The 13039-nt window shown below is 43.6% G+C and overlaps 1 protein-coding gene across 2 annotated transcripts in view; it reads right to left on the bottom strand.

The window, feature by feature from the left end:
- LOC134353619 (potassium voltage-gated channel subfamily A member 4-like) overlaps positions 1-12241 on the bottom strand; it is a 114369-nt gene extending 102128 nt beyond the window's left edge. For both annotated transcript variants that reach the window (XM_063061755.1, XM_063061757.1), the window contains exon 1: positions 9074-12241. In XM_063061755.1, the coding sequence (XP_062917825.1) occupies positions 10749-12236 (1488 nt within the window). In that variant the 5' untranslated portion in view covers positions 12237-12241 and the 3' untranslated portion in view covers positions 9074-10748. The remainder of the gene's footprint in view (positions 1-9073) is intronic.
- Between the last annotated feature and the right edge of the window lie 798 nt (positions 12242-13039).

The raw sequence follows: 13039 nt of genomic DNA, 5'->3' as shown, positions 1-13039 counted from the left end.
GAACAGCTGGATATTTCTACCTCAGTATACCATTCTGATTTTCTCAAGCAAAAATAAATGCAGGGACTTTCAAGGATAGTGCTTGAAATTCATAAGGTCTTCAGTGAAATTAATGTTCAAAATTAGACAGCAACTGAGGAACTTAATTTAAGTGCACTTCACAGCACAAGTGTTTTGTCACATCGCATACTGCTCTTCGGATATCCCTAGCAGCCATGTGTGAAATACGTATATTACGTATATACGTATATTTGCTGACATTATACAGCTCTTCATTGACTGTGCTGAATAGCGAGACCTGCGAACGAATTCAATGTAAATCGTCCAGGATGCTGAGGATATCACAGAGAGCATACTTAATGAGGTTATCACATTGTAAGGAATGGCTGAAAGTGGTTAACAACCAGGTGTAGTGTATTGCAGGGGTTCCCTGTAACCATCTTCCTTGAAAACTGATAAATATTTATAACATAATTGAGGGAAGGAGCCACAGCCAAGGTGGTGGAACCATAGGAGGAAGGGAAGAAGAAAAAAGTAGTGATAGGGGATTCAGTTAGAAGGGATTAAACAGCAGTTCTGTAGCGATAAATGACATTCTAGGTTGACACTTTGCGTCCCTGCTCTCGAGTGGCTGCAACACATTCCAAAGAGGGAAGTGAACAGCCATTTGCTGTGCTGCATATCAGTACAACATCATAGGTAGATTTGATTCTACTGTCATAGAATCGGTAGTGTAAGTAGCGTCACTTCTAGCTTTCAGTGAACTACGAGGTTCTGTAGGACATTATCGTACAGTGAAGAGTGTCATGGCAGTGTATTGGGTGACATGATGTTATTACAGCTCGGAGCATAGGAGTTTGGAGTTCAAATCTGTAAGAAAGCGTGCACATGGGTTTCCTCCAGCTGCTCCCACAGTCCAAAGACATACCAATTAGAAGGTTAATTGGTCATTGTAAATTGCCCTGTAATTAGGCTAGGGTTAAATCTGTGGGTTGCTGGGCAGTGCGGCTCAGTGGACTGGAAGGGCCTGTTCCACACTGTATCTCCAAATAAATAAATAAACGTGAATTTAACGAGTTGAAATGAAATTAAAAAGCAGGATCTCAAAGGTGATGATATTAAGATTACTTCCTGTGTCTTGTGCTAATGAGCATAGGAACCAAAGAATAAACTTGAAAAATGGCACAGGAGGGAGAGATACAGATTCCTAGGATACTGGGATTCATTCTGGTAAAGTGGTACCTGTACAAATGTAACGGATCACACCAAGACATGACCAGAACTGATGTTCTTACAAATGGATTTTGTAGTGCTGTTGAGAACTTAAATGAGAACATGAGTGGGGAGATGGAGAAGGAAGAAATGAATAGAAACAAGAGAAAAAGGAAAAGCAGATGGTACAGAAATCAGGGGTGAGAAACAAACACAGCCATGTTGTGAAATAATGCTAAGATAACTAAGAATGTCATATAGACAAGCCTATAGCCATTGCATCTCAATAAATGGAGCTCTCACAATAAATTAGTGGAATTAACTGAGCAAATAGATGTAAACAGATGTGACAAATTTTGAAATCATGATGTGGGATGTCCAAGTATGAGAAATGAACACGCAGAAATATTTAAATTTAGAAATAACAGGCGTAAGGGAATATATTTCGCTAAAAAAAAAGAAATCCATATGCAGTTGGTTTGGGGGCTGGGGTTGAATGTGGGAGGATACTGGTTCTGGAATTCCTGATGTAGAATCTAGAGTTAAGAAACACCAACAGGCAGAAAACATTGGTAGGTAATTGTACTGATTGTACTATATAAAACCCCCTAAAGAGTAGAGGTTATGTAAAAAATTGGAGATGCATATGTTAATTACTAATTATGGGTGACTTTAAGCTACGTATAGATTTATTATATCAAAGTAACAGGAATACAGTATAGGACAAATCTGGGAGTGCATTTGTTACTTTTTTTTGGACCAAATAAAATGAGGAGCCAACTAGAGAACAGGGCATCCTAGACTCATTATTGTGTGATAAGAAAATAATTAACATGAGAGAATTCTTTATTCAGATAGAGATTGATAAAGTTAATTGTGAAACTATGGTTTGAATGTAAATAAAAGGAAACTATGAAAATAATGAAGTACCAGATGGTAGGATACACTGGGGGACTTAAGACTTAATGGTGGTAATACAATGTTAACATTTAAAGTGTCTAATATTAATTTTAAAGAGTACATGGATGAGTTAGAACAATCGTTATTTCTATCTGGCACAAAAATAACACAGAAAAGGACTTGCAAAGGAAATTATGAATAAGATTAGATTCAAAGAGGTGAAAAAATCAAGTAGTCAGAAAAAACAGAAAACCTGAAGACACAGATTAGCTAGAATTCAACAAAGGAGAACAATGAGAATAAGAATAAAGTGGTAAATTTAAGGAAAACATAAAATTGATTATAAATGCTTCAAAGATAGGTGAAGAAAAAAGGGTTATTAACCGTTAACAATCAGGCTCTTGAATAAGACGGGATGGATAACTTCACTCAATTTCACTCAGCCCACAATGAACTGATCCTACAAGCTACTGACAAACTTTCAAGGACCCTTCATGTCCTCAATATTTATTTTTTACCTAGACCATTAAAGCTCATCGAGTCTGCTCTGCCATTTCATCATGGCTGATCCATTTTCCATCTCAGCATTCTCCTGCCTTCTCCCCATAACCTTTCACAAGACAAGACAAAGGAGCAGAATTAGGCCATTCGGCCCATTGAGTCTGCTCCTACTCTGCTTCACACCCTGACTAATCAAGAACTTATTGACCTCCACCTTAAACACACTCAACAACCTGACATCCACAGCCACAATGAATTCCACAGATTCACTAACCTCTGGCTAAAGAAATTCCTCATCTCCATTCTGAATGGACGTCTTTCTACTCTGAGACTGTGCCCTATCTGGTCCTAGACTCCCTCAGCATTGGAAACATCCTCTCCACATCCATTATATCTGCACCTTTCAACATTCGATAGGCTTCAATGAGATTCTCCCTCGTTCTTCTAAATTCCAGCAAGTGCAGGTCAGAGTCATCTAATGCTCCTCATCCATTAACCCTCTCATTTCTAGAATCATTCTCATGAACCTCCTCTGAACCTTCCCAATGTTGGCACATCCTTTCTTAGATAAAGGGCCCAAAACTGATCATAATACTCCAACTATGGCCTCACCAGTGCCTTACAAAGCCTCAGAATTACATCCTTGTTTTTATATTCTAATCCTCTTGAAATGAATGCTAACATTGCATTTGCCTTCCTCACCTCTAATTCAACCTGCAAGTTAACTTTTAGGAAATCCTGCACAAGAACTCTTAAGTTCCTTTGCACCTTGAATGTTTAAATTTTATGCCCATTTATAAAATAGTCTACGCTTTTATTCCTTCCAACAAAATGAATGACCATACACTTCCTAACACTATATTCCATCTGCCACTATTTTGCCCATTCTCGTAATCTAAATCCTTCTGCAGCATCCCTGCTTCTTCAACACTACCTGACCTCCACCTATCTTCAGATCATCCACAAACTTGGCCACAATGACATCAATTCTGTCATCTAAATCACTGACATATAACATAAAAGGAAATGGTCCCAACATCGACCACTGTGTACCACCACTAGTCAACGGCAGTCAACCAGAAGAGGCTCCCTTTATTCCCACTCTTTGCCTCCTGCCAATCAGCCAATCCTCTATTCATGAATACCATGGAATCTTATCATTAAGCAGCTTCATGTGCGATATCTTGTATAAGGCCTCCTGAAAATCCAAGTACACAACATCCACAGATTGTCCTTTGTCTATCCATCTTGTTATTTCCTCAAAGAATTCCAACAGATTTTTCAGGCAAGATTTCCCCTTAAATAACCATGCTTACTTTGGCCTATTTTATCATGTGCCTCCAAGTACGCTGAGACCTCATCCTTAACAATCGGCTCCAACATCTTCCCAACCACTGAGGTCAAGCAAACTGGCCTACAATTTCCTTTCTTCTGCATCCCTCCCTTCTTGAAGAGTGCAGTGACATTTGCAATTTTCCAGTCCTCCAAACCTTGTAAGTCTATTGATTCTTAAAAGGTCATTGCTAATGCCTCCACAATCTCATCACCTATGTCTTTCAGAAACCTGGGGTGCAGTCAATCCGGTCCAAATGACTTATCCACCTTCAGGCCTTTCAGATTCCCAAGCACCTTCTCCCTAGTTAAAGCAATTGCACTCACTTCTGTCCCGACACTCTCGACTTCTGGCATACTGCTAATGTCTTCCACAGTGAAATGGATGCATAATAGTCATTTCATTTACCATTTCCTTGTCCACACTACTACCTTTCTACCATCATTTTCTAGTGGTCCAATATCTACCCTCACCTCTCTTTTCCTCTTAATACAAGTGAAAAACTTTTGGCATCCTTTTTGATATTACTGGTTAGCTTACCTTCACATTTCATCTTTTCCCTCCTTATGGCTTTTTTTATTTGCCTTCTCTTGGCTTTTAAAAGCTTCTCATTCCTCTAACTTCCCACTATGTTTGCTCTATTATATGCCCTCTCTTTTGTGTTTATGTTGTATTTGACAGCCATGGTTACATGATTCTGCCTTTACAATACTACTTCATCTTTCCATTGCTGTTCTGCCATCATACCTGCTAGTCTTCCCTTCTGATCAATTTTGGCCAGCTCTTCTCTCATACTTCTATAATTCTCTTTATTCCACTGTAATAATGATAGATCTGACTTTAGCTTATCCCTCTCAAATTGCAGGGTAAGTCTACCATACTATGATCAGCGCCTCCTAAGGGTTCCTTTCCATTAAGTTCCCTAATCTGCCAGTTCATTACACTACACCGGATCCAGAATAGTCTTTCCCTTAGTGGGCTCAACCACAAGCTGCTCTAAAAAGCCATTTTGTAGTCATTCTGGAAATTCCCTCTCTTGGGATCCAGTACAAGCCTGATTTTTCCAATGTACCCACATACTGAAACTCCCCCTGACTATCATAACATCGACATGCATTTTCTAGCTCCCATTGTAATTTGTAGTCCATTTCCTGGCTACTGTTCGGAGTCATGTATATAACTCCCATCAGAGTCTTTTTATCCTGGCAGTTTCTTAACTTTACCTACAAGTTTCTACCTCTTCCGATCCAAGGTCACCTCTTTCCAATGATTTGATCCATTTTTTACCAACAGAGCCACCCCACCGCTTCTGCCTACCTGCCTGTCCTTTCGCTACAATTGTATCCGTGGGTGTTAAACTCCAACTATAATCTTCTTTCAACCTCGACTCAGTGATGCCCACAATATCATACTTACCAATCTCTAACTGTGCTACAAGACCTACCTTATTCCATTTACTGCGTGCATTCAAATATACCACCTGTATTTATCACCGTATTCGATTCTGTCCCCATGTTATACTGCAACTCGTCCCACTGTCTACAAACTTGTCTTATCATCTGCCAGTCCTTTCTGACAGTCTCACTACACACTGCATGTAGTTATATAGCAACTGTCTTATCCTCAGCCTTTTCACTATGGCTCCCATCCCCCCTTCAAATTAGCTTCTCTTCCCAACAGCTCTAGCAAATCTGCCTGCAAGGATGTTGATCTCTGCCAGGTATTTATTTATTGTTATTATTATACATCTTTTTGTATTTGCACAGTGTATTGTCTTTTTTGGATTAGTTGTTTCTCTGTTTTTGTTGTGTGCTGTGTTTCATGACTCATATGTGTTTCTTTCTATTTACTGTGAATGTCTGCGAGAAAATGAATCTCAGGATATGGTGATATATATGTACTTTGACAATAAAGTTACTTTCAACTTTGAAGGATTAATGAAGATAAATGTAGAAATGGGAAAGAAAGTAAAAGCAGATGAATTATATACATACAAACCCCTAGTTCTGTCTTCTTGAAGGTGGATACAAGTAACCATCTTACGTTGAAATATGGGAGCTAGTGTGAAAGAGATAGTGGAATTGAGCTTTCCAGGGGAAATGGTCTGAGATGGAACTGAAGACTGATACATCCCCAGGACCTGATAAACTACATCCCAAAAGTGGCCCTACAAATAAGACAGATTCCTAATCCATTCCCAAATGATTAGTGAGCAATCTCAAAGGGCTTCCAAGAAAACTTTTTTATCTTAGAGAAAGAGTGCAGAACAGACCCTTCCGGTCGAGCTGCACCGCCCAGCAACCCACCAATTTAACCCTAGCCTAATGAGAGAACAATTTACAATGGCCAATTAACTTACTAACCGGTATGTCATTGGGAAGAATCCAGAGCACCTAGAGGAAACCAACATACACATGGGAACAAAGTACAAACTTTCTTACAGCGTAACAGCGTCATGTTAACCACTACGCTACCATGGTGCCCCTAACTGTACAATATCCCACAGTACCTCATTGTTCACCATAAGCTAGAATGAGACATAGCACAAATAGAAGAATTAAAGGGAAAACAGACAGAAGTCTGTGACTTAAGAGCATGCTCACAGAAGGGTAACCATACAGTGCCATTAATTGTCAAAAATCATACAAGTGAGTTACCGAACTGTTTATTAAATTAGAAATATTACAAAAGGAACAGATACAAAATGCTGGAGGAACTCAAGGCCAGGCAGCATCTATGGAAAAGAGTACAGTCAACATTTCGGGCCGAGACCCTTCAACAGGACTGGCGAAAAAAAGATGAGTCGAGTTAAAAGGTGGGGGAGAGGAGGGAAAAACACAAGGTGATAGATCAAACCGTTGGGGGGGTGAAGTAAAGAGCTGGGAAGTTGATCAGTGAAAGAGATACTGTACAGGGCTAGAGAAGAGGGAGTCTGATAGGAGAGGACAGAAAACCATGGAAGGAAAAGAAGGGGGGAGGAGCACCAGAGGGAGGCGATGGGTGGGCAAAGGAGATAAGGTGAGAGAGGAAAAAGGGGATGGGGAATGGTGGAGGAGGAGCAGGGTGGCCATTACCAGAAGTTCGAGAAATTGATTTTCACGCCATCAGGTTGGAGACTACCATTCCGAATATAAGGTGTTGTTCCTCTAACCTGAGTGTGGCCTCATTACACAGTGGAGGAGGCCATGGATGGACATATCGGAATGGGAAGTGGAATTAGAATGGGTGGCCATTGGGAGATCCTGCTTTTGCTGGCAGGCGAAGCGTAGATGCTCGGCAAAGCAGTCTCCCAGTCTATCTCGGCTCAAGATGCTGCCTGGCCTGCTGAGTTCCTCGAGCACTTTGTGTGTGTTGCTTGAATTTCCAGCATCTGCAGATTTTCTCATGTTTATGAATACTACACAAGGATTGCAATGGGGCTGACCTTTGATCTAACCTATATAATAACTAGTCATTGAATTTAAATTACACATGGCAATTACACTCTTTCAGTAAGATGGAAATTAATTATAGACTGAGTTTTAACACCAAAAAAAACTGAGTTAATATTTTCATACAACCAGTAATGAATTTCAAAAGCTGTTTTCTACAAACATGATCGCGTTAAAAAAGATTATCAGTATACTACCTAACCAATACCAAAAATTTCAGCAGAGGGCAGAAACTTCTCAACGAGGTGTAAGCAGGGCATTAAATTTCACAACACGCAGGTAACTGCTCATGAGTGAATGATTTCCTCTTGCAGCTTAAAGTTAATTGATAAACAACTAGACCACAAACAAGGTGCTAAGTATACCATTTAGCCCCTAAATCACAAACATCAGGAATTCTGCAGATGCTGGAAATTCAAGCAACACACATCAAAGTTGCTGGTGAACACAGCAGGCCAGGCAGCATCTCTAGGAAGAGGTGCAGTCGACGTTTCAGGCCGAGACCCTTCGTCAGGACTAACTGAAGGAAGAGATAGTCAGAGATTTGAAAGTGGGAGGGAGAGGGGGAGATCCAAAATGATAGGAGAAGACAGGAGGGGGAGGGATGGAGCCAAGAGCTGGACAGTTGATTGGCAAAGGGGATATGAGAGGATCATGGGACAGGAGGTCCGGGGAGAAAGACAAGTGGCGGGGGGGGGGAACCCAGAGGATGGGCAAAGGGTATAGTGAGAGGGACAGAGGGAGAAAAAGGAGAGTGAGAGAAAGAATGTGTGTATAAAAATAAATAACGGATGGGGTACAAGGGGGAGGTGGAGAACATTGACTTCTCTAACTTCCGCTAATGCCCCACCTCCCCCTCGTACCCCATTCGTTATTTATTTATATAAACACATTCTTTCTCTCATTCTCCTTTTTCTCCCTCTGTCCCTCTCATTATACCCTTTGCCCATCCTCTGGGTTCCGCCCCCCTTTTCTTTCTCCCTAGGCCTCCTGTCCCATGATCTGCTCATATCCCCTTTGCCAATCACCTGTCCAGCTCTTGGCTCCATCCCTCCCCCTCCTGTCTTCTCCTATCATTTAGGATCTCCCCCTCCCCCTCCCACTTTCAAATCTCTTACTAACTCTTCCTTCAGTTAGTCCTGACGAAGGGTCTCGCCTGAAACGTCGACTGCGCCTCTTCCTATAGATGCTGCCTGGCCTGCTGCGTTCACCAGCAACTTTTATGTGTGTAGCCCCTAAATCAGCCTGGAGGCTCTCTCCATTCTCCTCAAAATCCACCCAACTTTGTATCATTGTATTCAGATGACCAAAAGTTTAATGTGAAGTCTGTACTCTATTTACAGCCCTTGCATAAATAAGCTGATTGGTGAATGTGGGATATTATTTGCAATTATTTTTATGCTGAAATATCTCAAAATCTGAGAGTTAAATCAAGGTTAGGTGAAGCTTGTAACATAAATCTTTTAACCTAAAAATAAATTCTAGCCATAGCTGTTTGAAGGGAAGTATTTTACACAAAAGCTTATTTAATGAGTAGAAGAGTGCTGGATTTTCTACCGTATAGAGTCAGGAAGTGTTCAGTCACCAAATGGCTGACATTTAAGTCCACTACCATCATCCACTAACCCCACTGCAATTTGTGAGCAAACTTCTGCTATTCATCACACCAAGGAGGAAGTATAAAACCCCTTCATACCTTTGAACTTCATTCTCAGTTCGCTGCTCCATCATTTGGAATATCTAGTTCAGAGGAAGATCAATAATTCGCAGTTCATATCCCAAAACAAATACCTTTCAGGATGACAGACTGTATTCGGTGCTCATATTGTTTTAGAAATCTTGCTTTTCAGACAGAAAACCCCCAAAGCCGTCATTCAATATGTATGCAAACATAAATGTTCACTTCTTTGATTACTACTTGTTCTTGGAGTGCAATTGAAATACTTTAGCTGATTAAAGTTGAAAATGTAGCAGCAACTCACTGCATTTATCCTCAACAGAAGGGAGGCTCGATACTTGCAGCTTAATTTAAGTTGGTACTTGATACAGTAAAACACTTTCAGAAAGTGCAGTTCAAATCATTACAACCTGATCCCATGATCTTCATTCTTCAGCTGACTCCTTAGTGATTTCATTGGTGAATGTGGCATTAAGTCGGCTCCAATGATTGTCAAGCAATTTCTCCCACTGACATTATTTCACAGTTGTTAAAAGTGGACTAACTGCAATAAGTTTCCAAAGGTTCACAGCTTTTGACAGGCAGAGCAAAAAAAAGGCAGATCTGTATGCAGGGTTATTCCACCAAAAGCAATAGCCACGTCAGACAGTTTAAACAGTAATCTTCTTACTAATCACAGCCCAATGTTAAATTTACATCCTTTCTATTTGTTGAGAAATTGGGATTCACATGGGAGCTTTGTAACTCTTTCTCAGCAGGTTCTACATGAATGCTTAAATAAAAGAGCCAAAATCCAGCCGATATTGATGAGTGCATGCGTTATCCAGAAGCCCAGTTTCATAATCCTCCAATTAGGAAGTCACTGTTGATATTCCTGGTGCTGTCGAAGCATTAAACTTTTTTTTGGTGCTTGAATGTATGTGCTGATTCCACCCTATCAGCTTCTGAAATTACACAAATCTGCAGCACAAGCATGGGTTTTACATTATTTCCCTGTCAGTGTTCTCTGTCCATTGGCTCACAAGTAGAAAGTTTGCAGTACATAGTTAATGTTAATGCTGTGCCCAGGGTAATCCAAAATACCTAAATAAATCTAACATAATAAATATATTTCAGCTTTGGCTCTTTTTTAAATTAACGATCTGTTCTGATCATTTTAAGGGGAAACACCAACAGGATGATTCAGTAAACTATAGGCTATTAAAAAAAACTGAAATAGTTTAACAGTACTTTTGGGATTACAATGATGTATAATTCCACTTAGATATCTAAAAAAAGGACATAACTAATGATATTCATTTCAACATATCACTAAGAAAGTGCAGTGCAAAATGAGCAACATTCCCATAAAAAAATCGGAGGTTTGTTTGTATACTGCGTATGGAATCTGGCTGCAGCAGGCATCCATGGTTCACCAGAAACTACAAAAAGTTTTTTTGTTGTTGTCTCCAAAGTGTATAACAGTGCAAAGCTTTTCCATTCAAGAGAACTGCCACCGTTTCAGAATCGCCCGTTTGCAAAATACAACCATCGCAATTTTACTTTGATGTTTCGCTTTATTTATAAAAAGCTGAACCTCTCCCGTTATTTTTAGATCACTTTGTTGTTTTTTTTTCTGCGTACCGGTGAAGCAGTGAGTGAATGAACACGGCGTGTCAACTGGCACTGGTGAAAATGGACACGAGTTGTCGCTTCAAACATCTGTCTCCACTGCTTTGAGACTTACAGAATTGAGTTTGACAGTCTCTGTGCCGTTGCCTTTCGACTTTTTCAAGCACAGAGATTGTTTGAAGCCTTCCTCCATCTCCAAATATTCGGACTTGTTGCCCAAAGAAGAAGAGCTACGGAACTTTTTTAAGAAATTAGAAGGGAGGTAAGGGAGGGTACTAGCCTGGACCACCTGAGACTGGTCCTCGTTCTCGGTCTCCCGGTGGTAGAAGTAGTTGAAGTTGGAAACGATGACAGGGACAGGCAGTGCGATGGTCAATACCCCGGCGATGGCACAAAGGGAGCCCACGATCTTCCCGCCCACCGTGATGGGCTTCATGTCCCCGTAACCTACAGTAGTCATGGTGACCACGGCCCACCAGAAAGCGTCGGGGATGCTGCTGAAGTGGGACTTGGGGTCATCGGCCTCGGCGAAGTACACGGCGCTGGAGAACAAGATGACACCGATGAACAGAAAGAAGATGAGCAAACCCAGCTCCCTCATGCTGGCCCGCAGCGTATGGCCGAGGATCTGCAGCCCCTTCGAGTGGCGAGACAGCTTGAAGATGCGGAACACCCGGACCAGGCGGATGGTCCTGAGGATGGCGAAGGACATGGCCTGCTGCCCGTTGCCCTGCACTTGCGCCAGCTCGGTGCCCAAGGTGATGAAGTAGGGCAGGATGGAGACGATGTCGATCATGTTCATGATGTTCTTGAAGAAGCCCGGCTTGCTGGGGCAGGCGAAGAAGCGCACCAACAATTCGAAGGAGAACCACACGATGCACACCGTCTCCACGATGAAGAAGGGGTCGCTGAAGGTGGTGGCGACGGCGGACGCCCCCGAGGCCCGGGCGGTGCCGTTAGCCGCCGCTGCATTGGAGCCCGGGGAGAAGTCCCGCTCGTCGCGGAATTCGGGCAGTGTCTCCAGGCAGAAGATGACGATGGAGATGAGGATGACCAGCACCGACACGATGGCGATGCCCCTCGCCGGGCTGGAACTCTCGGGATACTCGAAGAGCAGCCAGACTTGGCGCCTGAACTCGTCTTCGGGCAGCGGCTTGTCCTCGTCTTTGACGAAACCCTCCTCCTCGCGGAACTTGAGCATGGCCTCGTCGCCCAGCTCGTAGAACTTGATCTCCTCGGAGAAGATGTCGAAGGGCACGTTGACCGGCCTCTTGAGGCGTCCCCCAGATTGGTAGTAGTAGAGGATAGCGTCGAAGCTCGGTCGGTTCCTGTCGAAGAAGTACTCGTTCCTCAGCGGGTCGAAGTAGCACATCCTCCTGCCGGGGTCGCCCAGCAGTGTGTCGGGGAACTGCTCCAGGGTCTTGGTCTGGGTCTCGAAGCGCAGTCCCGACACGTTGATGACCACCCTCTCGCAACACTCGTACTCGCTGTACACCGAACCGTAACCGTGGCGGGATGGCGGCGGCGGCGGAGGCGGCTCGACAGGGCACGACGCTTCGTCGCCGTCCATGTTGAGGTGCAGGCGGCGGGATCGGCGCGCCCGCTGCCGATGGCGACCCACCCCCTCCTCCTCCTCCTCCTCTTCCTCCTCCTCTCCCGCCTCCTCCTCCTCCTCCCCGAGAGCGCGCGAGCCACCGTTGCCCTGGCGACCCCCCGGCGTATGCCGGCTCCGGCTGTCCTGCTGTTGCTGTTGCTGCTGCTGCTGCTGCTGCCGCCGCGCGCTGCGACTGGCATCCGCTCGCGAGGAGCTCCCACCACCAAGCCCGGCTGCTCCGAACGAACCAGCGGCGACGTTGCCATGACGATCGGTGCTCCTCCTCCCCTCCCCAGCGTGTGCCTGCTGCTGCTGACAGCCGCCGCCGCCCGCCGCGTGCTGGTTGCTGTTGGCAACGGCGGCCGCGGCGGCGGCGGCGGCGGCGGCGGCGGCGGCGGCGGCGGCGGCGGCAGCACGCGAGTTGGCCAGACGCTCCCTCCGTTGGGCGTAGCCATAGGGCGGGTGGCTGTTGCACCCACCGCCTTCCACGCTCACCATTGCAGCTTCCATCTTCCTTTACCAATGGATCCAGCCTCACAGTATTGGAAAGGTCCACGGATTCACAGACTTGTTATCTTGGTTAAGGATGAAACACCTCAGCAATTTTAAGAGCGCACCAGCAATTTCACAGGCTCTGCAAAACATAAAATTGCCTCTAAATAATAAAATTTGACGGATCCAGTTTTTGTTTACACAGATTAAAATAAGCATGATAATAAGCACAAAAGCAACATTGCCATCTACAAACCATCAATATTGCAAAGTATACATTAGCACTG

The sequence above is a fragment of the Mobula hypostoma genome, chromosome 11 (genome assembly GCF_963921235.1).
Source record: "Mobula hypostoma chromosome 11, sMobHyp1.1, whole genome shotgun sequence".
Lineage (NCBI taxonomy): Eukaryota > Metazoa > Chordata > Chondrichthyes > Myliobatiformes > Myliobatidae > Mobula > Mobula hypostoma.
Note: the sequence above shows the minus strand (reverse complement) of the source record. Positions and strands in the feature narration are given on the sequence as shown.